This window comes from Cupressus sempervirens, chromosome 6 (assembly GCF_028749045.1).
Source record: "Cupressus sempervirens isolate cs-2001-9-10 chromosome 6, ASM2874904v1, whole genome shotgun sequence".
In the NCBI taxonomy this organism is placed as follows: Eukaryota; Viridiplantae; Streptophyta; class Pinopsida; order Cupressales; family Cupressaceae; genus Cupressus; species Cupressus sempervirens.
This window is the reverse complement of record NC_143123.1, coordinates 412,045,100-412,072,597: the sequence shown is the minus strand read 5'-3', so window position 1 is coordinate 412,072,597 and position 27,498 is coordinate 412,045,100. Positions and strand designations below refer to the sequence as shown.

Sequence of the window (27,498 nt, the reverse complement as noted above, 5' to 3'; positions counted from 1 at the left end):
TAGTAGAGGTTACTTTGATATAACAGATTAAAACCGGACCTAGAGCCAAATCGGTACGCTTTCAATCAGCCTTTGAGTTGGTGTTGGTTTATCAGTATCATTGTTTCCAACTATTAGATAGAAGTGTAGTTAGAGATTTCATCTTGCCCATTACTCGCTCTGCGGGTAAGTGGATTCTTTCCTCAAAGCTAAGAGAAAAGAATATAGGTAACACCCTTTACAAATCTCTCAACTCCTTGCTTACCTTGAGTTGATCCAAGGAATGGTGAGAAGGGGGAGCCTTCTCTTTAAGGTAGGAGAGACTTTGTCTCATATGTTGTTGCTAGTCATCTTGTTTTGCAACTAGATTTTCACAAAACTGTCAGTTGCAAAATATCCACCCAAAAAAACTTATTCACCCATGTTTCATGAGTAGCGGTTACATAGGTCAATAAGTTTGACTCATAAACTATATAATTGAATCCTGATAGCAATATCACAATTCGACTTGTTGTGGCAAATATCTCCTACTGATCAATTGATGAGCTAAAGGAGCTCTACAACGAATGGCTCATAAGGCACAACACTTGCTGAAGGTTTTGCAAATGGGGTAGCAAAACAAGTGAGCTTAACCTTGGAGGAAATTCGCAGTTAAAAATGCTTGAGATGGAATAGAATTGCAGTTGGTGATCTCCAAGAAAAGCCCGATGCTTCACCCTTGTCAACACACCTAGATACAATGAGTGCTAAGCGTTCCATTCATACTCATGAAACATTGGTCAATAAGTTTGGCTTGAAAACTACCCAATTGAATCTTGTTAGCAATATCACAATTTGACTTGGTGTGGAAAATATGATATATCTCTTGGCTAATTTTAATGTTCAGTTCTTTAGGGCTTAGCTTTTCATGATCCATTTGTCACTACTTTGGGTCTGAACTCTGCATTGAATCATTGCTCAGCTCTATTACAGCCAAATTTCGCTATTAACTCACTATTGGATCCCACTTGACTGGACTATGTAGAGATGGTAATTCTTATGAGTATAAATACTCCAAATTGTGACAGCATGTATCACTACATATTACATCAAATAGTCCAGAACCTATGAAAATTGCCCATTTCATTAAGCAGTCATGATCTCCCTCTATGGCTAAGAAGACCCTCATGAAACAAGCAAATGATCTGACTCTTAAGATAACATTTTCATTTTTAGTATTTTACTGACTGGTAGACAATGTATGGCAATGACAAGTTCACAGAAATATTAGAACTCTTTCATAACTCTCACGCTAAGCTAATATTTGGTGATACCAAACTGAAGTCTGCCAAGGATAGTACTATCAGACCCAAATAAACTTTATAGCATGCAGATAAATTCAAATAATTTACAGCTTGGAGATTAATTTATTCCATCTCAAGCTTCAGTTGTTAAAGTCCAGAAATCCATTTAAATGTACAGCAGATTCATTTAATCCTTCAGCATAACAGATATTGGCCTCAGAATAACTTGTGATCTTACAAAGTTCCAACTGACTTGGTACAAGATTATTTTTCCTTCTACATATAGCCATCAAGGTTTCCAATCAAAGCATCTTTAAAAAAAGCAAAAAATCTGCAAAGAGATAGTCAGGAATATCCCACCTGGATACTTTCTTGAAAATAAGAAGTGGTTTCTTTTGCAAAGCTATCAGAAAGCTTAAAATAGAACACAATGCTTATCCCTTCACCATCACTTTCTCCCAGAAAAATTGCAGCCGGATAAGATGGAATCTACAGAAATCCAAAGGGACATTATAGACTGGTTCAATTGATGGAAAGCAAAATAAATATCCATTGAATAGTCATTTTAAAAAGCTACAACTAAGGTGTAAACAGTTATCAGAAATTCAAACAGAAACTATATATTTTGCATCAAGTGTGAACAAAATCTACTTCTACCGATTCCATGCATCGCATTAAATGCACATTCTAGTTTGCATATTATTCACACTTCAAATTGAGTTGATTGGTGAAAATACCTGGATATTTACAATTAATATAGATGGCATTTTGCCACTTGAATCAAAATCAGGAAGTTCCACATATTGTGCAATATGATCAATTTTTCTTTGACATTGATATACATCTACACCAAACGGGTAATATGCTGCGTAATTTGGTGCAATCTCTTTTTTCTTGTCCCTGCAATGTTATCCTGAATAATTTAGCATGCAAATTGACATGAAAGGAAAGAAAGATGCATACTATTACATTGATTTGAAATATTATCTCAAATATAACATTTACATATTGTGAAATTATTGCTAATATTTCATTTCATACTGCATAGACATGCAGGAGAGAAATAAAAACTCATAAAATTGAAAATGCAGCCTTCTGGTTCATCCTTCAATTGAAATGAAATGTAATTTTGTATACTTTAAGAAATTTTCACCACGAAGCTTGAACGAAGAAGGTTCAATTGGTGACCACGATCCTGGCATTGCTTTTTCTGCTGAGCAAAATGGAACCTGTGATCCTGCTTTAGGCCTCTCTACAAATTTTATTGAAGAAACTGCATAAAGTCAAATATTAGTTCCACTTCAAAATTTAAACAAGCCCAAAAGAGATATGTCAGAGAGCTTCATAATCAGATCATCCAAACAACTATGTTAATAATAAAAACATTTTTTCCTTTGCAAAAAATGTCCGCAGTCACAATTTAGCAATTGAATGGTCAAATCTAGATAGCTTATCAATTATCATATGTGCTCCAGGCTCCCATCTCTTGTTAAAATTACTGGAAAAAAAAGTAAAATTGTAAAAAGACATGTTCTAGCATGACTAGATTATAACCTTCAAATTGAAGAGGAATATGCAAGAAGTAAAACATTTAATATATGATTTCATTAAAAGTGAGTTTCTCTGTGTAGAGATTTCATTAATGATAAAAACATTCATTGAGAGATTAAACAAATGTAATATAATAGAAAAAATAGAAACAAAATAGAAAACTCAGCATTCAATGGCATGAGAAAGAGAAAAATGTCATTTCTACATTTTCTATAATGATAGATTGCTAACAAAAACGAACTAACCAAGAAGAGATTGCAACCTATTGACAGGCATTTCATTGAATAAATAGAGAACCAAACTGTACATAGAAGACACTAGAAATGTTTGAAAAGAATGTTGGTAAGTATCGAGCTTATCTCCCTGGGAATTGTGGCATGGTTTGACAGCATCCTATAAGATCCTTAACTGGGACGCTGGTAGTTTCCTGAAAAGATGCATCTTTAGGAAATGATGGCCAGCTCAACTCCTTCCAAGTAATATCTGAGCATGGTCACAAGTTTGAATCCCTTTGGGTAATGTCATGGAGAAGATTGTTGGTAAGTGTCCAGGTTATCCCCATGGGGTTAGTGACATGGTTTAACAGCCCAGTGTGAGATCCTTAACTGGGATGATGGCAGTTCCCTGAACAGAAGCATCTTTTGGGAGGGACTCCAGCTCAACTTCATATAAAGAATCCATTATAAAGATCCAACTTGGCTACAACCTACGTAACTCTAACAAAGATGGGTATTGCAAGCCTAGAAATGGAGAACCAACTCAATAAGACATGGAAGTATTCCAAGAAAGCAATATATCAACACCATGGTGAGCCCAATCTCCACCATCAGACACAAAAAAGAATATCAAAGTTATATTGATGACATAACTGAGTCCCCACGTATCACCATAACACTCAAAAGTGATATGACGTGTTCACAAAGATTAAAATATTGGACGAGTTCTTTTCCAACAAATTTTACAACTGTCCACATATACTAGCATGTGAAATTTAAAATTCACCACTTTCAAAGTTAGAATGACTTATTGAATACTTGCATTAAGATATTTTAGTTTACTTGGAGATTAAAGCTCTGAACTTCCATAGCTTGTGATTTTAATGACCAGGTATTTTCTGGAAAAACTGCTTAAATGTTTTTTGACAAATGTCGTTACTGTGTACTGGTCCTAGTTAGAAGTGTGTCACAAGTAGAGATTGGTACATAGCATTTATCACAAGGAACCCAAGAATTCAAACTGAATCAAAGATCTGTTTAATAAATCAACTGCCAGCATAGCTAAGGTTTTCTAAAAGCAGAATAACACCCAAGTTTATATCCCTTGACAATTAAGAAGTGACAAAAGTACCCATTTTATTTATAAAATAATTAATTAGCTAATTAATGAATAAGAATTTTTCATTCATTTTCAACTCACTATCACCCATGGGCCGATAGGAAGATTGAGATCATAATTAAATTTCTCAGCTGTTGCCTAGATTTAGATGACATAGACAAGAATGACTTGAGGGAGATAATGGAAGCTGTTCTCAGCCAATGTGACAACATAAAACACCCTCATTGGCATACCCATGCCCGGATTAACTATGGGAAAGAGATAATCCTACCAAGGAACTCCTTGTACAAAACCTATGGTTTACAATTGTGGAAAAGGTTGATGACCAAAAGAGTTTGCAAAAGTGTCGTATAGAAGTCATCAAGATGATCTAGAAGAGATTGATTCACATGTTTTAACTCTTCACATCCTTAATGATATTTTACAATGGGATTCATGTTCTCGTAATGTTAAGTGCAGTGGCCATTCTATAAAAAATTGGCAACTGGCCAGAAAATCAATAATGAACAAATTTTCCTAGAACATCCACTATCACATACTAGAAAATGAAATCACCACGAGATGAAAGTTTCGTACAAGATTTGAGGGATAAAATTGCATGGCATGAATTTTTTTAAAGCCTCCGAAAGAAAAACCTTATTGGTAGTAATATTATCAATTTCTAAATCACAATAAGATGAGTTAGTAATATTCTCAATTAATATGGCTTTCTATCTTGCTCACTAAACGAGAGAGCAAGAAGATGCATTGATAAGTGTTAATGTTAGTGTAGCTTCAGTCATGTAAAACTCACTAAAGATATATATATTTAATTAGATATATGAGATATATTACATATATTATAATATATATTGATATTGATATATATACAAGTATATATATGTGTGTTCAATAACAAACTATTATATTAAATACTAATGAATAGACATGTCACGTGAAAAGACACGTCTATCCATATTTCATTTAATATAAGAGAGATGGCTACCATTTGGAAAGTATATACCAAGAAGGCAATACATCTACATTTGCAGTGATCTGAGAGAACCAACATGGTATCAGAGCCAAGCTGCAAATGAAGATGATAAAAGAAAGAATCCAACAAAGTGACACATAATATTAGATAATATTCATTCTCAAAATAAGCAACGACATTGAGAGATATTGAAGCATGATTTTTTTTTATGAATAGACCTTTTCCATTAATTAAAATATTAAAGATACATATTCACAAAAAGGGGCTAGGGGATACTGGATCACCCTACGAGTTCAAACAGCCCAAGGCCGGAAATCAACTATTGAAGGTGAGAAGATGTGTTTTAATTTCCTGTGAAGATCAATGTTGAACGGAGATCTTGCAGATGTGTGACCTGCCAGCCTAGGAATGAATGGGAAAACTTATATTTGGAAGTGGATTGAGCTCCAGCTTGCTCCAATTGCGAGCATGGGCATGCTTCCCAAGATCTTGGATGAGGTCACAATCTACATGATCCCTCTGCTACCACTGCTTGTGCATGGGGATTGAAACAAAGTCTGTGACTTCTTCTGGATATAGTTCGGCCTAAAGCTAGATGATTTGTGCCATAATTTAATGTTCAACATTTTCTTTGGAGGAATGTTCTTTTCAGCTTCATACAATACACTGCGATGGCAGTATTGGAGAACATGGCATTGGTTCGGTCGACAACATATGAAGTGCTAAGGATCAATCCACCTATGTTGTTCCAGTATGCACATGCGAAAGAGGATTTGGTTGTGGAGTCGCACAATGGAAAATATGCAGTTAAGGAAGAGATATAAAATAGAAATATATAACCAAAATAAATGGGGGGAGAAAATAGACTATTACGTAGCAGCCATCCAATAAAAGGAATATTCACAGGATATAAGGATAGGTGGTGAATAATGAGCCTTATGTGGCATCCACAGGATATAACAGATCCCAACTATTAGTAGGAAAATGAGAGTTCACAGAGATTCATATGCAACAAGGGAACAACCCAATCGACCATGTGGTGGGCGACCATGGATTAGGTAGAAGGAAGTGGGAGTAATTGGGAAATTGGTACAATCAACATATAATGGTGGATAAGACAAAAATGAAGGTTAACCTAAGAAACTGAATATTGCCATCAAATCACAACACATCAGCAGTGTGGTCGAAGGACAGTCAACTCATCAGTGACCTGGTGAAGTGATCTAAGGAACTGATCTCTTTAAGAGGGATCCATCATATTAGAGAGCAAAAGAGAATACTACATGGCTAATTGGGAGAGTCGTCTGGCCAGCATAAGGAACTAAGGTAATGTGGGTAAAATAAGTTCCTTACTTTGTTCAAATATTATATATAGGATGATTACCTATTTAAAATATATTTATGTTAAGAGTAATAAGCAACTATTTATGGATCTAAATTAAAATCAAAATGTATAGTGGAATATAAGATGCAGAAGATGGAATATATGTTTATGTTCAAATTAAAGAAATCTAACCATATTATATTGGAATGATCTTATAAAATTATGTCAAACATTTAATTAGTTTCTCTCTTATTTGAATTTATACACTATAAGAGCTATTCATCTTGATCTTTTCCGAGAATGTTATTGCAAGAAAAGAGAGATTGGTTTTAGACTTAGAGGGAGTTTGACACTTCTTCAAAGGAAATTTTGGATGAGAAGCTCAGATGATTTATATTCAAAGGGAGTCTGAAAGTCCATTTGTGTGACTACATGGTTTTAATGGGCTGCCCCATGTGTACATCATGAGGAAGTGACTACTTCCAAATGATTATCACTTGTATTTGCAGAAGTTATTGAAAAGTGACGATCTTAAAATAACTTAATTTTCTATCATGATGGATATCTTACAATGTCTATGCAGATCATGATAGATCATACTTCGCATGGTGGATGTTCATATGGTAAGCATTATGAGAATGTCTATGCACATACCTTATAAACATTTTGAGTACATGGTGAATGTTATGAAAATTGATGTTCGGGAGGCCATTACACCGAGTACTTGGTGAATATCATATGAGATGACATTCAGGAGGCCATTACTTACAATATTTGGTGAATATCTTGCAACTTGACATTCAGGAGGTGATTGCTGAAAGAGTACATGGTGAATTTCATATCAGATGACATTAAGAAGGTGATTACTCCCAATATTATTACTCGAAGCATTTGGTGAGTATCATTTGTTGATATTTTTAAGGCCAATACTCATGATATCAAATGTGATATCAAAATGTTGAATATCTTCTGATCAAAGATTTTAATATTATTATATTGAGGTAATATGGTCTTGTGTTTGCCCTCCCTAACTAAGAGGGAGTATTAATGTTAGTGTAGTTTCAGTCAGATGAAATTCACTTAAGACATATATACATATATGAGATATAAATTTAATTAGGTATATTATACATATTATATATATGATATTTATATATATACAAATATATATGTGTGTGTGTGTGTGTCTTAAATAACAAACTATTATATTAAATACTAATGAATAGACATGGCCCATAAAAAGACATGTATATCCATATTTCATCTAATATAAGAGAGGTGGCTACCATTTGGAAAGTATATACCAAGAAAGCAATATATCTACATTTGCAAGGATTTGAGAAAACCAACAATAAGAAGGTATTTTTCAACTTGTGTCAAATTATAATAGTTGTAACAGGATTCAACTTTGTAATTTTTCAATGAAACACATTAAGCATTTTGCATGAGTGATAGTTCACATGAACTCATCTCTCATGAGATAGAATGGTCCACTTAGCATTCATTGCATCTAACTAATACTAAAGGGGCTATATAATGTTTCATAAGGCACAATGCTTGCTGAAGGTTTTCCAAATGGGGTAGCAATCTAAGTGGTCTTCATCTTGTGAAAAATAACATGGTTAAGCATGAGTTAGAGCAATACTAGGATGGGTGACCTTCTAAGTAGTTACAATGCTTCACCCTTATGAGCATCACCTAAATGCAAAATATGTGAAGTAGACCATTAATTCTCATGCAAGATGATTCATGTGAGCCACTACTATTGAAATATGGGTCTGAGTTTTGCTCAAAAATATGTAACATAAATATTATAAGAATAATGCATCCATATAAAAGTCCTTGATGTTCATCCTTGAAATGGCAGTAAAGTATTATAAACCTTCGTAATCAATCCACTTCCAAACAAAAGTATACAAGGTGCCAAAAAAGGGGGCATAGAAAACTCCAAGAAACCATATCGCCAAAATGAGGTGAGTTTAATTTGAGATGAAGGTTCAAGTTTTTTGTAGCCTCATGAACAAAGCAAGAAAGATAATTTTTTCTCATAGTTGTGTTCACACCTTTTACCTCTACATTTTGGGTGAACTTTAACACTCAGTGTATTCACCCATCTCAACCAGCTAGTACTTATATCACTCAATCACATTTTAAATAGATTTGAGCCACTTGTAGTGCCCCTCCCATTTTATTTTCTTCATTGTGTTTGTTTGGTTGCAAAATCAGCACTGCGCATGTGGTTGTACCTCTGTGTAGAGGGATATGGATTCCACTGTGATATCATAATCTGGTTCTAGATGCTTCATCGTTGCCTTATGTAATTTTGTGTGCATATTGTTTGCTGGAAGGATAAATGTTGTTTGACCTTGAAGGACCCCTGATGTGTTAGTTCTTGGTGATCTCGATTCTACAGTTGCATGGGCATGTTGTTTATTTCCTCCTGCCTGATTGTGAGAACCTTTGATAGAGTGCTTGTTGCATGCTTGACAGGGACGCTAGATTTGTTGAAGTTATTATCATGCTTTTGGTTGTTGCTTATACCATTGAACCAAGCTAGACTTTGTTTATGGTTATCATATGATTGTTCACATATTATGTGTTGTATTGGCATTCTTATGATGCATCCAGTTATAGTTATATTCTTTTGTTCTTGGGATGGTAGTACTGATGTGGATAGTAGAATATACTAGCAATTTCAGTGATCATCATATATGCATGATGACTTAACAATGATGTGGCATGATGTTATATGATGATGTTTGGATACAATTGTATAGATAGATATTATTTTAACCTTTTGGGTTGTTGATGATTTCATGATGAGCATTGATGTTGTGCCAATAATTTGATATGGTGTTTCTTTGTAGATTATGTATTGTTATAAATCAGGTTGAGGGATCCATTATATATTCATTATTGTTGTTAATGACATTTTATGTTATTTAAATGATGCTTCATATTATTTAATGATAATTACTGATATTTAACACTTATTATTGATTATTTGATGCATTTAGCTAGATGAGAAAAGGGAGGGTGTCTTAACATTCAATTACAGAAGGATGAATATGCCATTAAAATTCCCTTTTCAATGATTTGTGATATTTGACTATTTTCTATGTGCTTTGACTATTTATATGTGAGCAAGTACACTTGACGCGAGAATGCTGAGTGATGGCAGGTACCAAAAATTGACTCCACCTAGCTTCACAAGTTTGAGTGTGCTTATAATATCCCCAATGGTGGTGAAAGGGAGGCAGTCATATGACCATTTATATTATCAATCCTATTGTCATTCCTACTCTTGGGCGACAATCCCCATTTGGCAATGTTTTGCTTCCCTTGCATATTGTGTTATAGCAATGACAAGCGTTTGTGCACTATTAGTTATCTGCAGTTGTCCCAATTAAGTATTAAATTAATAATAAATTTATTTAATGTTCGGTCAATTTAATTAATTGGAATCTTATAATTTTTTGGATTTGAGTTTTATAAGTCCATTTTATAATTTTATAGTTGAGAGGTTTTGCTATATTTTATCATTTTCAGGATAATACTCTTTTTAATATGCCAAAAGTTCATTTTTGACAAGCTGTGAATTTGCAAATTGACTTGTTGCAAAAATTCTCTTCTTCTCTATTTGAGGATTTGCATGGATTATGGGTTGGAGTTGGAAAGTCTTTGTAAGTGTTAGCTTGATGGATTTCTATCATCAAGCTCTACTTGCCTCTGGATTTTCATTTCATTTGGTGGAGCATTTTGGTACTTCTTCTCATTTTGATAATTTTGCTCAGCTGAGGTAGACTTTCTCGTTCCTCCTTTGTTTCTCAATTTAATGGATAAAAGTCAAAGATGTTTAGATATATTTAATTTGATGGATTCAAAGATTATTTGTTTGACTTTTTTGGTTCGAGATTGCATATTTTATCAATTTAGGTTTGGAAATGAGGTGTGCTGTCAGATTTTCATTGGATAGGAACTTTATTGATTTGATTGCATTTTTGTGATGTGGGATGCATGGGAACCAATGGGTGTTCCAGGAATTTGGATACACGCATAGAGTTGTGTCTATGTGTTTATAGTTGTGAAAACCATGGTTGTGAATGTAAATTAGCTATGGATATGAGGCGATATGACATGGCATAAAAGTGGAAGAATGATGATCAGAGCACTTGGTTTGGTACTAATGGAGCAGATGTCATGAACATTGTCAGCAAGTATATAATGAGAAATTGAAACAATGAGATTTGAGAACAATGTAGTCATGAGTCTGGGATGGGTGTGGCGCCAAAACTAGGGTGTGGTTCCTAATGGGTGTCAAGGCACGAAGGGGCCGAAGGGAATCACATTGGAGAGTTGCTTAATACAAGTGACAACATAATTTAAAATAATGTGGTAAACGCATAATAATAAGATGTGTGTGTATAGTTGGGAAAGCTTTGGTTGTGAATGGAAATTAGTCATGGATATGAGGTAACATGGCATGGAAAATCAGATTTTTTGGAGGATCAATGATGATGCAAGCTCTTGGTTTGGTACCAATGGAGCAGATGTTGTGACATTGTTGGCAAGTATATAATGAGAAATTGGAAAAATGAGATATGAGAACTTGTATGTGGTGCCATTGTGATTTCTATTTTGGTCACAAACTTGAGATGGGCGTGGAGCTAGAATTGGGGAGTGGCTCTCAACAATTGTCAAGGCACAAAGGGGTTGACTGGAATCCCATTGGAGATATGCTTAATACAAGTGATAACATAATTAGATTTAATGGGGTAGACACTAATAATAGATATTCCTCATGTTTGCCTTAAGTGCTCTCATAGACCAAAGGACGCATTGGTAGAAGGCATGGTTTTCAAACAAGTCAAGCCTTGTCATCTCCACAAGAGGACTACTTGGCTCCACGTAAGTCATTCTTGGGACTATGCAATGACACTCCTACTTCTGAACTCCACCCATACCACACTATGGAGATTCTATATGTGGTCATTCCCCTTGTATGTGTTATTGTTGGCATCTATATAGGGTGTTCATGTGATTGGATTGCATACTTAATCCTTTTGTGATTATTAACTCTCTTGCATTATTGTTGTATGATTGTTTGAGCCATATAGTTATCTCTGTGAGCACAATGGGGTGGACCTGAGGTACCACGTGTTTGGGTGGCATGACAAATCACTGTCGGAGACTAGTGTACAAGTTTGAGCAGCCCCAAGATTCTCTTCTAATTCTTGCACTATTGTCTTATCATTTATGTAGTTCATGTCCTTTTCTATTTAATTACAATATACTATAGTACGTGGATATGATTATGTATTGACGTTGGGTGATTTGAGCCTTGATATGATGTAGTTTAATGTTCTTATAGCAGATTAGATGATATTGTAATCATGCATTTAATTTTATTTAATTTCATGTTAAGTTTACTTAGTTATTTGATGAAATCCTTAAAGCAATGCCAATGACTCTCCTTCAAAGCTTGCAATGTTCGGCCCCTCCAGTTGAGACAAATTAGTCTCTGCTCTAGAACAAAATACAAACCAGAGCATGCATCTACAAACTGGTATGTTACATCCCAAATTTTGACCTAATTTTAAATTTATTTATAGCTGTTAGATTGAATAGATTTTCTTCCATAATCATGTGAAGATGGTAGTTAATTGTTTAATGAAGATGGTTGTTATCCATTATTTTTCATGTGATGATTAGCAGTTGCTTGAATTTGGAATTATGGTTAATAATTAAATTCTTTATCTATATCAAATGTTATTATGGAATTTGTTATTATCATATAAATATTGCACGGGTGATTGCAAGAGAAGATGAAGGGGAGAAGCATTGCTAAACAAGATCAACAGAATGGGATACTAGCGTAGTCCAATTATCGAGATACAATCGATGGACCCGCATGAGCTATTAAATAAACATTTAAAACATTAATTATTTTAATTAAAAATGATGCGTACCTCAAATGGTTTTTGATTGATTTTTCCCACCACATCATTATAATGTATACATATGTACGTGCACATAGATATAGGAATAAAAGTGACACCATAATATTACTTTAATAAATAATATGATGCCACCTCATAAGTACATCTACGTGCAAGTAAATAGATATATATTATTATTATCCTTGATTTATAACCTTCAATTTTTTTTCCATATTTATTCAATTTCATGCTAAACCGAAATGCACATTTGGTAGATTTTATTAGCGATCAAGAGTCAAGTCTCTTCTTTATGAGATACGGCTTCTTGGAAGCCAAAGAGACTTCGAATACCTTCTTATATTATGAAGCCTAGAGAGATCGTGTACATAAAAACATACCACCCGACTTCTTTTCATACCACCCAACTTCTTTTCATAACACCCAACTTCTTCTCATATCACTCGATACCTCTACATATATCACACGATATCCCTGCAAAATACCACCTAATAACTATTGCATTTTCCTTGCAACATTTTGCCCTATTTCATTGATATTTTGCTGAAGATGTGATTGATAATTACACTGAGATTTGCGCCTGAGGATTTATGCCATGAAGGAGCTGATTATTAGCGTCCAGCAAGACTCCAATTTATTTCCAGAATTTTACCAGGTTATGTGGTTGTCTATATCCCAAGCATTGCAATATGTTTTATTATCAAATATTACTACATTCTGAATAATGTAGCAATAAGATACAGCTCCAAATTATGATGCAAATCATCTTTGTCTAAGATATCATTGGTTAGTCCCTCCCTAGGACAGAACTGTTTATGATGAATAAAAGCCAAGTATTCATGACATGATATCATATTTTATTTATGCCATTGAAAGTCAGAATCAAATGATATTTATTCTGCAAGTCTTAAAGTTACATTTCTTGGATCACAGAATGTGATAAGTTAGAAACATATAATATTCTTTGAGGATTAACAGACAGAGCCGATTGCTCTGAGATTCGAACACCTATGACTCACCAGCTATATAGCCATGGAAAAGGTGAAGAGGTGAGACAAAATCTACAATAAAATGGAAGTAAAAGTCGGACATGACATAACAATTCTAAATTAATTTCATTTAATAGCTCATGCTTGTTCATACTATTGTTCCCTGTTGTCAAGTTGAGCAGTGGTGATCGGGTCATTGAACCCATCAGAAAAACTTGGCCAAGGTCGTTATAGGCATGTTTGCCATCTATGATCACTTGATGTCAGTAGTGCTTGTTATTCAGATATGTTCGTCCATAACTGTGCAGACATTCTAAACACCGGAATGCTCAAGTGGCTGGACTAAAAATATCCCAAGCCTGATCCCAGGGTAGGGAGGGTCTTTCTATTCAATAGATTGTGTGGGGATGAATATGGTCCGAGGTTGGGAGGTTAAGCCTAAGTCAATGCTTCTCCTCTTATCGAAAGCCGAGGCTTGCACAACCAATAAAACTCACCAGATATTTCTTGTATGTTCTCCTTTCTTTTTCATGTTATGCATTTACTTTACTTGTATGCAAGGAAAGATAGTAAATCGTTATCATAGTTATTTCAGTTATTCGTTATTATAGTTGATCATTGTTACAGTTATTTCAGTTGATTGTTATCATAGTTATTTCAGTTAATCATTATTACAGTTATTACATTTGATCATTGTTACAATTATTTCAGTTGATCATTGTAGTTATTTCAGTTGAGTTTTGGTAGTTAAAAGCATTAATGTCTCATGAAAAAGAATTCAATATATTTTGTTCAATAAATAGTTGAGGAAAACTCTTTTTAGATCACCTTTATTTTGTTATGAAAATCAGTTTGTTACACACCAACGCTTGGAAATTGGCATTTGTGCCTACCTATCGACCTCTATTCTTATTCTTCGATATCTCTGCCTACTTATGTCAAGCAATAAGTTTGTTGACTGATTTGCAGTTTCAGGATGATTGGTGCTTGCTTTTGAGTGGTTTGCCAATAGATGGATCTTGTTTAGCTTCTGATTAAATGGATATCGGCATGATTGGTTGTATAAGAACCTTTGGCTTGGGTGTTTAAAATAAACTGTGTAAAGGGTCCTCATAGAACCCTTGGAAGAAGTTGGTAGTCTTTTGCTTATGCTTTTTTGTTTCTTTGTTGCTTACCTTGTTGGCATGATTCTTATTCGCCATGTGTTGGTAATACTATGCCATTGTATGTTCATGCTATTGTTTTAAAAAAAATATGTTATCTCTTTTGGCATATTTTTTACCTTTGCTCCAAGAATTCCTTGGTGGGGCATTACACCCCTCAACATGCTCAATAGTTCTCCTTTGCATCAAAATTTATATATCTGCTATTTGATATTAAGTATGGTTGTGAGCTTCAAACAACAGAATTAAAAAACCCCAATACAATGTCGTGTTCCATACTAATATGGAACCTACTTTATTCTTAGGAAAAAGATATCTTGCAACCTCTTTGTAATCAAAAGGCACCAAACCATGTAGTAGATGTGCATTGAGCTTTTAATTAATCATGTTCAAATGAACCAACTAGAGCAAAAGCTATATGTGCACCCTATTTGTAATCACAAACAAGACATGTAGCATAAGTGGGTATTTTAAAATCATGTAACAAAAGAACCAACACTATAAGTTTTATCTGGACCAACCAATATATAATATTACAAGACAAGGACTTATAAAGCTAACATGGAATATTATCTTCCTATATTGTTGCATTTTTCTTTGAACATGTTAGGAGAGAAACATGAACTATTGTAGAAAAATGGCAATGGATGCCAACCTCATAGGATCCATGTTGTGCCAATTTTTAAAGCCGCTTGGATTAATTCTAATTCATTGTCACTCATTTAAATACCATTGTGTCTAAAAGACTAAACAAATAACCAAGTATTGATAGCAAATACAGTGGCATATCACCTTTCTCAATATAAGAAAATTAAGGTATAAATTATAGAAGCTAAAAATGTCTGCACAACTATAATACTATACTATTCAATACATTTGCATATTTATAGGAGTTATTATCTCCTAAACTATGGGAGAATAGTATAACCTCCTGTAACCATTTCTATTTGTAGAAAAGTTATTTGGTCATTGGCATGCGGAGATCGGGTGAGGCAAACCACGAGGGACAAGGAAGGAGGTTCACTTAGGACCACCCAATCAAAGTTTAGATAAATGTCACCAAAAGCTCGCCCATCGCCCCACTCTAAGAGTGAGAGCAACAATCTCTATTTTAGGGGCCCTTACCCTTATAATAGTAGGGTATAGGTGGAGCACAGTGTGGCTAAAGCACGGGCTTATTAACTTGTATATTACAATCTCATACAAGAATTTGTAGCACTTGATATTATAATATTTAAACTAACAAGCCATTACAAAGATTCTCAATAATAAAATACTCCTAACATCCATAATAAATATGGGAGTTATTATTACTATTTACTTTACCTCATTCCTTCACACATTATTATTCTAACCCATATGGTAACTAGCGTGAATTCCTAAGGAGATAAAGTACATCAAAATAAACAAAATTGTAGGCATGTGAATAAATATAGGTTTGCACACTACTATTTGATCTAGTTGCACGTGATCTCCATATGAGAAATTGTTCCCTTTCACTTACAATGAACTTATCATTGATCAATCACATTTCTAAGAAGTTTAAAAATCATTAGGATCTCCGCCCAACTACTCTCCTATACAACTGTTTGCAATAGCAATGATGTCTGTAATCTCCTCTTTCGGACTTGTACGAGAAAGTTTACAATATTCTCAATTGTACCCATCATTATTGACCATTGCCACTTGATCTTTAATAGCATATGAATCTGTCACTGCCATCAAATGTTCCTCTTGACTTTATTCAATTTGGTACAAATAGTTTTGTCACTAATACAATTTCACAACCCCATCAGTAGTGATAGATGAGAGCCTCTAGTGCTCTTGTCCTCCAATTGATTTAGGGTAAAAGCACAGATCCATATCACATTTTGGGACTACTAAACCTATTTTGGTCAAATCTCATTTCTCAACAGTGTTACACGAGGACTGGCACCCCCCTCCCAAACCTCGAAGTACCCGTCCCCAAGACATCCCCGCACCGGGTACTTGCGTACCCAAGTACCCCACCTCCGCCATTATGCAACCATGTTGCCGCTAAAATAGGAACTTGGATTTCTATTTGAATTTTGATTTTTAAATGTTACTATTGGGTATGTAATATGTTACTATGTTAAATGTTCAATAGTTCTAGTTCATGTTGCAATTTTGCTATGTTCAGGTTTTTAATTTGGTATGTTCTACTGAAACGTCATTGCATAACAAGCATTTCAAGTTTTATATGTATACAATACAACACCCCTCCCTGCCCCTTCCTCCCCTTGCTGTCATCCCTTGACCGTCCCCCGCTATCCCGAAAATGAGGCTCATTTTCCCTCGTCCAGGAAACTTGTTCCGACGTCCCGACGTACCCCAGTACTGGTGTTATATTGTTTCTCTATCAAAACTCAACTTTAAAAAAAAATTAAAATTACCCTTTTATAAATCTCAGAGTCAATATCATCTTCATATAAATTTCATAGTGTTTTGATTAGTTATAATAGGTTATACTTTCAAAATACTATAAAAATGTATTTTAACATTTGAGAAGATGCTCCCTTAAAAAAGGAAAAAAATAGTACATCATATCAAAAAAAATTAAAAATTATATCTATCCCTAGAGGAGAGAGTCCTCTTCAAGAATATGTAATTGTTTTTCAAAAAGGTGTAGATTTGGAAGGGAATTTTTGATGGGAGGGGAAAACTATTGGTTTTTTATAAGGTCGATCTTGAGTACTTATAACAAAGAAAATATACATCAAAACCCAATATTTCTATTTTTGTGCCCTAGCTATACATGTCATCAATAAAATATTTTCAAATCAAAGCAAAAAAAATGATTTGCATATACTTGTTTGACGGCAACTACACTCTATATTTTTTGCAGTTAAAAAAGGGTTTTAAATTTTTTTAAATGAATATATTCTTATTTGAAAAATTTAAAAAACTTGTAGGCATAAAATTCATCCAATTTCACACATTTCATCACTTTACATCATCTTCAAATTCTAAACACAACTACCATATTTATGTCATTAAAGTTAAACAGTTTGCATTCTAGGATCCTTTTTCTTTATAAAAGGTGACACAGGTTTGTGCTTTTACCTTTTACAACTTAGCAATTACACTCTGAAATTTTAAGTTATTCCAAAAATGTTGTAAAATTTACTTAAAAATTTCTCAAATAAACAATGGCTCAAAAGTCTTATCTATTCATTTATCACCTTGCCACTAAAGTATGGAAGAGGAGTCTTAGGCAAGGGAGCTAAGAAAGAATGTAATTGAATGGTTAAAACAAGCACTAATGTTAATTTGATGTGCCTAGCCTTGCCTCAAATTTGTTTCATAAAAAACTTTAGGATCTTTTCCATCCTTGTAGTTCCCAAAGTTGCAAAATACTCATGCCCTAACCAATATTGAATAAATGGTTATGAGAATGCTTTAATCTTGCCTCATGCAACCATGGATACTATCGATTACATTGACTAACTAATGTTGAATATAGTGGTTATGTCTACTAGATGATGATGTATATTTTTTAATTACTCTCATCTATTGTTGCATTTATGGGGAATGTAACTAGGAAATCGTAGTACTAATACCACAAATCAATACTCAATAGGGTCATCAAATTCCAAGAATTAAATTTCTATATGTAAAGGTTAGTATGAAGACTTTACAAATTTCATTATTTCAGCCTAGGATGTCCAACTCATCCAAACTAGACACTGGACCAACCACGGTTTGAATTGGTCTTTGAACTAGTCCGGTCTACTTGTGGGTCTCAACAAGGTCCATGCCACACATGCTTGGCTCAAACTAGGCCACAGGTCGATCAGACCTGGGAAGACCACCTCCAAATCTGGCGAACCTGCATGAAAAGGGGCCTGCAGACAGTGACCAAGCTTTTTTTGCAAATTTAATAATTTTTTGACATCCACGACACTAAAAAAAGGATTTGAAAGGCTTATGCTGACTTATACATCTCATTTGTGGTGTGCAAATAGGTTATTCTTTCTTGAGCTAGAGCAAATTGATGGTTGAGCAAGAGTTTGGTGTGCAAGGAGTTGGATGGTTGGTTTGTGGATCTTCTTTAAGTGTTTCTGCCTCATTCCTACACCTTTGCAAGCTTACAATGAGTGGAAAAGGTAAGTTCTTGGTCTATTTGCTTTTTCTTTTGTTAGATTGATTGATACACACACATTATTGCCATAAGTATTTCCAGACAATTGTTTTACCAAACATGGACAATGTTTAAGAAAATGCTTGCAGAACATGCCAGTCAATGACTTGTGTAATGTACAGCACCCAAGTACATTGTTGATTTTGGCATACACTTAACATACCGTTTCTCCTGAATTACACCATATTTCTCCTGAAGTCAACATTTCCTCTAAATATATTCACAGAACATATTAAAATAGATAAGCATAGCGCACTTACAGAAATTGTTGTTCTCATGCCCATCTGCAGATCGACGCTTGAAGGATAGCTTTAACAATGATGCCTTTTTCTTGGAGGATGGTGGACTAGGACTTAATGATCTTTTCTTTTCAATTAAGCCCACGTTTGGAATCAAGCATGGCAAGCAAGATGCATTTAACTGCACACCACAATAGTCAACTACTTTTTCTTCCTCGCAGTCTGAACCAACTGTGAATTCTGTCAATAAATGGGAATTTCCTTCAGAAGATCCTAAAACTTTGCTCCTTTCATTTTTTATTTCTTTTGGTAAAGGAAGGTCACCATAGGTATTTTGGTTTTCATCAACATTATTTTGTCCATGAAAATTGCTTGCTTCATCACCTGCATTAACCTCTTGTGATGGCAAATTTTCACTTAATAGCTCACCCAATTTTAGTGGTTTTTCACCAGAGATCAAAGTTATATTGTTATCACATAGACTATGTCGAGGAGTTACATTGGCACTGTTTGGATGACTCACTGTGTTGCATGTTGAAGACAAAAAGTCTGCATACCATACAGGCAAAAAAACCCTAATTATTTTATATTATTATAAAACTAACATGTACACAAGGAACATTAAGATATTTTCAAATTTGAAAAATGTGTAGTCAACCAAACTAAATCCTGTTGTAAAGTACGTGATATAGACCCATCTGTAACTGTAAAACACAGTAAGCTGTCAGGTGGTATAGACATAACTGTTAGTTAAGTATATATTACCTCCATGGGCACTTAAGAAGTCTTCATCACAGTCTGATTCTAAGTGCGTTGCAGGATCAAACCATGTTTCTTCCTTGATTTCAACTTCACCAATAAAAAAATGCACAATGGTTGGTTAGAAAATATTTTTTTCTATTTGTTCAAGATATATCAAATGCAAAAATACAGGAATTCTGTGTTAACCATTCTAGCACTTCTCACTACACTTAAAACATTTCTTAAATCTATTTCATTTGGAAAGCTAAAATGTAGAAGTGAAAGGAAAGAACTGAATGATAAAAGCACCCACAAATTCAAATCAGGCAGTAGAAAATGTGAGTTTCTGCAAGCATGACTGTGAAAAGAATGTGAATATCTAATATAATAGGAGAAACTATGCAAGTTGGAGATATATACCAATTTCAGCAAAATAACAGCACATACCATGGAATTGGAAACCTTTGTATGAAGAATCTCAACAGACAATAGCAGCACATCAATTATATTAGCTAGACTAATTTAGGAATACAATGAGAATGAGTTCATGCTACAGGAGATCTTCAACCTTACAAGCAACCAGAAACATATCCCTGTCACTCAAAAAACCATTAAAAAAAGAATAAGCTCAATCAGGTGCTCAGATCAAAGGTTATGGCTCCCAGAAGTTGGCCTTTTGGGTGGGAGGTATAGGATTCAACTTTCTGCTCGAGGTTGCCGAGGAAATATTTATGACCATTTTTCGAGCATTTTTTATTGTGGAGAGAAAAAGGTGGTAAGTCGTGCAAAAGGGAGTAAAGCAAAATTTGAAGGCAGATTTCGAGCGATAAAGAACAGAAGGCCCTAGAAAGTAGTGGAAAGAAGCTGCAATATGTTGCATCCTGTAGGGTTTCATCCTCTCTTCTAAATTGTCATCTCTGCAATGTGATTTTTGTTAATTGCAACAAAATAATACTCAATACTTTCCTATGAGAAATGTGTGTTATGCGATACGCCCCTTCAACAAGTGGTATTAGAGCAGGAGTTTTAAGAGTGTAAACAGATTGCTGATTATGAGGCAATTTCAACAAAGACTTGTGGTTGTGGGTTTCTGAGAAAAGTGATCAGAATGCTTCCATGAAGAAACAAACAAAGAAGAAATATTTTTGTACGAGAAGAGGGTTTTATAGCCCAACAAAAGCAAGTTCAAGGACTGCAATACAAGCTACAAAAAGGGTTTGAACTGGGAAGAAGAGATGACAGTGAAGAACAGTTTGAAGAAGAACAAGATGTTGTAGAAGATCCTGAACAAGTCAAGGACTTTAAGGCCGCCTCCAAGATTGGAAACAGGCCACGGATTGAAATTTCTACATTTTTTGAAATCTTATCTTGGAAGAGATGATCAATTAGATAAATGATATGGAGGAATGATTTGAATATGAGGAGGTGGAAGATCCTAAGAGGTTCAAATTTGCAAAGACCAAGCTGAAAAGTCATGCTAATATTTGGTGGAAGTACACCTAGAGAGAAACATAAGAGAAAAAGAAAAAATAACAAGATGGGACCAGAGGGTGGAAAAGTTAAAGAGAAAATTCAATCCCATTGATTACAAGATAGAGTTGTTGAAAGAGAGGCAAGGTTTGAAGTAGGCAATTAAGTCTATCCTAGAGTGCAAAGAAGAGTTCTACAAGGTCATGATTAGAACAAGTCATTCTAAAGCCAACTAGGAGAAGGTAGCTCATTATATAAATGGGTTCAGGACAAGTACACAAGAGGATCAAAGTTTGGCCAAGATCACTACCATTGAAGATGCTTATCAATTTTCTTTGAAGGTAGTAGAGAAGCTGATAGAAAATTAGAAATCAAGCCAAGAGGAAGAGGTCTTGGTGGAAGGGCTAGTGGAAGATCCTATAAAGGATGAAATGAATACCAAAAGAAGAATGAAAAAGCTAGCACTAGTTAGAACCATAAAAGAGAGAATGCCTATCACCCTCCTTACCCGAATAATGGAGAACAAAGAAGAAGAGCAAGAGGTGGAGCAAAGGAAGAGGAGGTATTTGTGGAACCTACTTTCAATGTGGAGGACATCGAGCATATGAGTGTCCCAACATCAAGGGAGGACAAATTGACTCTTGGAAATAAGCCACAAACAGACCGACGAAGGGCTAGCCAAGAACGGCTAGTATCTCACTTGGTAGAGCACTCCAACAACCAATGGAAGGTCCAAGTTCAAGTCCTAGCTGGTCCAAATGAGTTGTAACTCAACAAGTGGTATCAAAGCCAAGCTAGGAGCCCCACACACCAGCAATTTGGCTTTAGGTGGGCTATTTGAAATAAGCCACACACAGACCAATGATGGTCTGGCCAAGAGGGGCCAGCAGCTCAGTTGCTAGAGAACTCCAATAGAAAATGAGTGGTCCTAGATTCAAGTCCTAGCTACTCCAAATGAGTTGTGGCTCAATAAGTTAGTAGACCTAAGGGTAATACACAAATTGTACCGTAGATGAAAATGTTGAGCTTGAGCATTTTGAAGATGTAGGAAGAGAAGTTCTTGTCACAAAAAGAGCCAGGGTGGATGAGGAGAAATAGCCCATTCAAAGGAAGATTTTATTTTGCACAAGGGGCAAGTGTGAAGGTAAATGTGTAATGTTATCATTGATGTTGAGAGCACTAATAATCTTGCATCACGGGAAATGGTAAACAAATTGCAATTGGAAAGAAGACATCCACATCCATATTGGATTGCATGGTTGAAGAAGGGCCATAGAGCCTTGGTCAATGAGCAATGTCTAGTGAAGCTCAAGATTTGGATTACCATGATGAGGTACTATATGATGTCACACCTATAGATGCTTATCAAATATTATTTGAGAAGCATTGGCAATTCGATCAAAATATAGCACATAATGGACATGCCAAGACGTATTCATGGAGTTTACCACAAGTTGAAGCCTGTGAAAGGAAGTGGAAGAAAATGTATGTAGTAATGGAAGAGTTTATTTGGTTGAGGTTAGAAATTTTTTGGATGGTAGGAAGAAGAAACATTTGTTATGCATTAATTCCTAAAGTTAATAAAAAAAGAACTAGATATACAAATAGAAGTCTCAAATCTATTGGAGTGTCATGAAATTGTGTCAACTAATGCACTTGAGTATTTGCCACCTATGAAAGCATACTGCCAGATGGATTTGATACTATGAGCTAGTTTTCTGAAAAAGGAAACCTTTTATTGAGAGTATGTCAAACTAAACAAACAAAATTCAAGATTTGTTGTTAGACTAATCACAAAATGTTTGAGTCCTTGTAAAGTAACTATAGTACTAACACCAAAGGACGGAGAATGGAGAATTTGTATTAACTCTCGAGCCATCAACAAGATTATGACCAAGTATAGATTCTCATCGAATGAATGGATGACATAATGGATTGCTTGAGTGGATCCACATACTTCAAGAAGATAGATTTGGAGAGAAAACATCATTAAAAAGGATCAAAGAAGGAGACAAGTGCAAGACAACCTTCAAAACCAATGAAGGGTTATACAAGTGGTTGCTCATGCCACTTGAGCTAACCAATACAACAAGCACATTCATGTAGCTCATGAACAAGTCATTGAAAGAATTTTTGAGTAAATTTGTAAATATTTATTTGAATGACATTTTAATTTTAAGAAAGATTCTACAGAAGCACATAATGCATATTTCAAGAATTTTTGAGAAGCAAAGGAAGAAGTTGTTGATAAACTTATATAAAAGCAGTGTTCTGACAGAATTGATGTACTTTGGATTTGTTGTCTCAATTGAGGCTCTTAAGATGATTTTAGAGAAAGTGGGGGCTATCAATGAATGGTCTATGCCAAGGAGACTTATAGAGGTGAAACCATTTCATAGTTTGGAAAGTTTACATAGAAAGCTTATTACGAATTGTAGTAGTATTTGTGCACCCTTAACTGAAACAATGAGGGGGGATAAAAGGAATTTTAAGTGAATTGCAGAAGTAGCCAAAAGTTTCAATGTGTTGAAGAAGAAAGAATGTCACAATGCAACCTGTTTTGGCACTTCCAAATTTTGATAAGGTATTTTGATAATTAGCACTCCCGTGAGTGCTAATTATGGGCCTCTAAATCCACACACACTTCAACATGATCATTACATGTTAGAAACATCCTGAAATGAACATGGGATTATCCATTCGGTATGCCTGCACAAGGCGATCTGTTTCCTTCTAACTAGATGGGGTTTTACTATTCACTCTCGGGATTGAGAGATCAATAACCAGACCAAACTAGTAAAAAGGATTTGGAAGAATGCAAATGCAATCTAATCTATGTTTTTGATGTTTTTTCGAATGCAAAGATATTAGATTAATCTAAATGAAATTGAAATTAATTTAAGAACAATGGAAAGTAATAATTGAATGAATGCATTTTAGTCTAAATTCGAATGCAAGGCACTTGACTAATCAAATTAGCATTAATTCGATACTTTTCATGTGCATCCTCCAAAATGAGAGATTGAAGGTTTCTTTAATAGAACTTTGGACCTGATCAACGGTCAAGATCGAACCACATGGACGGTCTTGATTGAAAGTGAGATTAAGTCCTCCATTTTTAATAGGGTTGAATGAGATGAAATAGGAGATAACATTGATCCATTCAAATATGTGCTCATAATATTTTTTCTAATTAATTAAATAATTAGTTCCAACAATTATGAAGAGCATATTTGAATTAATCAATATTATTAATTCCTTTTTCATGTGAGATGAAATAGGAAAGGATATTGATCCATTCAAACATGTCATCATAATTAAATAAATAATTAGTTTCAACACTTATAATATATTTAATTAATATCATTGTATTTTAATTCCTTCTTTATGTGTATTAGCTAAAGGGGTAGATTTAATTTAATTAAAGTACTTAGGACTTATAATTAAATTAATATATTAATTTAGCTAATTCAATTAATATTTAGGAATTAAATAAAGTAAGTGATTAATACAGATTAATGATTTTCTGTATTTGACACTTAGGTCAAGTAAAGATGATCAAAATCAGAAATGCCTAGTGCAATAGGACTTAAGTAAGATTGATAAACTGAAATTGGTTCAGAATACCAATGTGCCAATTTAGGGGTATTACAGTTAGAGTCAGATCATTGGACTATATCAAGCATTACATATACTAGAGAGACCATAAGAAAAGATATCAAAATGGATTTTGTTACTTGGTTTACCAAGGACGTAGAGAGGACATTACTCAATACTTGTGGTGGTTGGCAAATTTTATAAGACGACACATTTCATTCCATGTCAAAAGACTAATGATCCAAATCACACTGCACAATTTCTTTTTAAGAGGTGGTATGATATATGGTCTACCAAAGAGTATAGTTTCAAATAGCAATACCAAATTTGTAGGGTATTTCTAGAAGACCTTATAAAAGTAGTTGAGGACCGATTTGAAGTTCAATTCTACACACCATCTATAAAATGATGGACAATAAGTGTTGAATAAGGGTTAGCCAACTTATTGAAATGCTTAGGAGGACATAAGCCCAAGGGATGGGATTTGATTTTACCATAGGGAAAAAATTCTTACAACACTTCTATCAATGGGCTAGTAAATTCCCATTCTAGATTGTATAATGTAGTAGTTTGAGGAATGCTTCAAGTTGAGGAAGATGGCCAAGGGAGAGAAAAGGAATGTGAATGCCAAGGACTTCATAAAGAACCTAAAGAACTTAAACGAAGATGAATGGATGCACATTAATAAGATGAATGCTCAATACAAGGCAAAAGCAGACCAAAAGTGAAGGTTTAAAGGTTGGAAACAAAGTTAAGGCTCACCTGAGAAAAATCTAAAGACTTCTTATTGGAACATGTACCAAGTTTAAAATGAAGAAAATTGGACCATAAACATTCTAAATAAACATGATTTAGGAAATGTATATAAGGTGAAACTACCTTGTCAAACATACCAACAGACTAGGAAAAACTTTCATCACAATTATCAATCTTAGGGGGGATGAATTATCCTTAACCAGATCTTAAAACGTTTCCATCACACAATTATCAATTATCTTTATCCAATTTGACCATCAAAGAAAGATTGCAATGACAACACAAAGACATGAACACCAAATTTTTACATAGAAAACCCAATGTGGAGAAAACCATGATGAGAATCAAACTCACTAAATGAATATCAATTTTTAAAAAATTAGGACACGCACCAAGGAGTGTACTTTACCTAAAAAGAACTCTGCTAAGGCACCAACCTTAAGAAAAGATATAGTAACTTACAAATCACTAAAGGTCACTTCTTCAAGGAAAGATATAGGTTTGCACAGGCTGCCAAAAGAGACACTATCTTCTAACAAGTACAGGAAATAATGAACTGAAAAGATATAGAATCTCCTAATCAACTACTGCAATAACTCTATCAAACTCGCAGATTTCCACCTCTTCTCCTTCATATTTGCATCACATTGACTTCTCATTTGAACCCAATACAATCCCTGTCAATCCACACCTCAACTCAACCATCTACACACACATGCACATGCACACACACACACACACATGTATATGGTTGGCCACTGTAGAGATAAGCATCATTTACACAAAGTCGGCCACCACAAGCACTTTCGCTCAATGCAGTCGACCCCAAGAGATAAAGTAGACCTAAATACATGAGAACACACCTTCCATAAATGAGTCAATCAAAACCCAAGCACCACAACACTCTCCAAAGACAAGACCAAACTTAATATGTAACAAAGCATGGAAACATGTTAACTAGTAAGCCAAAAAACATTCTCTAATGCTCATAATCCAATGTGGATCTCAACACACCATGGTAAGATCCATACTGGCCTCTTAACTCTTCCTCCTAAGAATATTAAAACTAATAAGTCATAAATTATATAATCCAAATCAACTAAGTCAACTAGAGACCAGCATAGATAACAATGTCACACTCAAAGCAACATAACTTTACTTGCGGAGCAAACCTAGATATTGAACTAGAACATTGCACAAACATAAGGAACATGTTCATCGAGCCCTGAGCCCCGCACTCGGAAACATCAATTTGGAGCATTGTCCAGACCAGTACTAATCATTCCTACTAGCTAACCTCATTAACGCAAACAACAGAACACAACTTCAACCTTTGGGCTTCTATGGACCCAAAAGTGGGATAGTGCAACATTCACAAACCGTGCATGACAACACCAAAACCGCAAGTTACCAACTTGTTTTGCAAAGCAATGTGAAGCATTCCCCCATACAGAATTTAGAGACTCTTTCCTATGTATACTAGCTTCCCATACTTGTCAGCTTCCAATTATTCAACATTCTAACTTATCATCATTACCAAACATCTAAACATTCAAGATCAAACTTCAAATACTCTTTCTTGCATAAGAAGCTTCAAATACTCTTTCCAGCATATCAAATTTGAAATGCTATTTCCTACATATTTTAGCTTCCCATAAACCAAACACATTCCATATACACAAGTTGACAATACATAAAGCACAATACTCAACTCATACAATTCTTTCTTCATGTTGACATTAATGAACGAAGTAAGTTGACATCAATGAACGAAGTAAGTTGACATCAATGAACGAAGTAAGTTGACATCAAAGACAACATTGAACACGTGCTAACAAAACATCATGAAGCAGACAATGAAGTTTGATGACTACAAGAATTGTGGAAAATATTAGTAACTACACCAAAGAAGGAAGAAATCTTAAATAGCTATGTGGGCATAAGTACAAGAAACGGGCAATATGAAGAATATTTGATTA

General features: G+C 34.6%; 1 protein-coding gene across 5 annotated transcripts in view; it reads right to left on the bottom strand.

The window, feature by feature from the left end:
- Nucleotides 1–27,498, bottom strand: part of LOC149552809 (uncharacterized) — a 55,852-nt gene that overhangs the window by 19,589 nt on the left and 8,765 nt on the right. For all 5 annotated transcript variants that reach the window (XM_089788338.1, XM_089788341.1, XM_089788340.1 and 2 more), the window contains 5 exons: nt 19,721–19,804; nt 18,977–19,504; nt 2,400–2,535; nt 2,000–2,162; nt 1,623–1,751 (listed from right to left, as the gene is read on the bottom strand). In XM_089788338.1, coding sequence (XP_089644464.1) covers nt 1,623–1,751; nt 2,000–2,162; nt 2,400–2,535; nt 18,977–19,504; nt 19,721–19,804 — 1,040 coding nt within the window. The remainder of the gene's footprint in view (nt 1–1,622; nt 1,752–1,999; nt 2,163–2,399; nt 2,536–18,976; nt 19,505–19,720; nt 19,805–27,498) is intronic.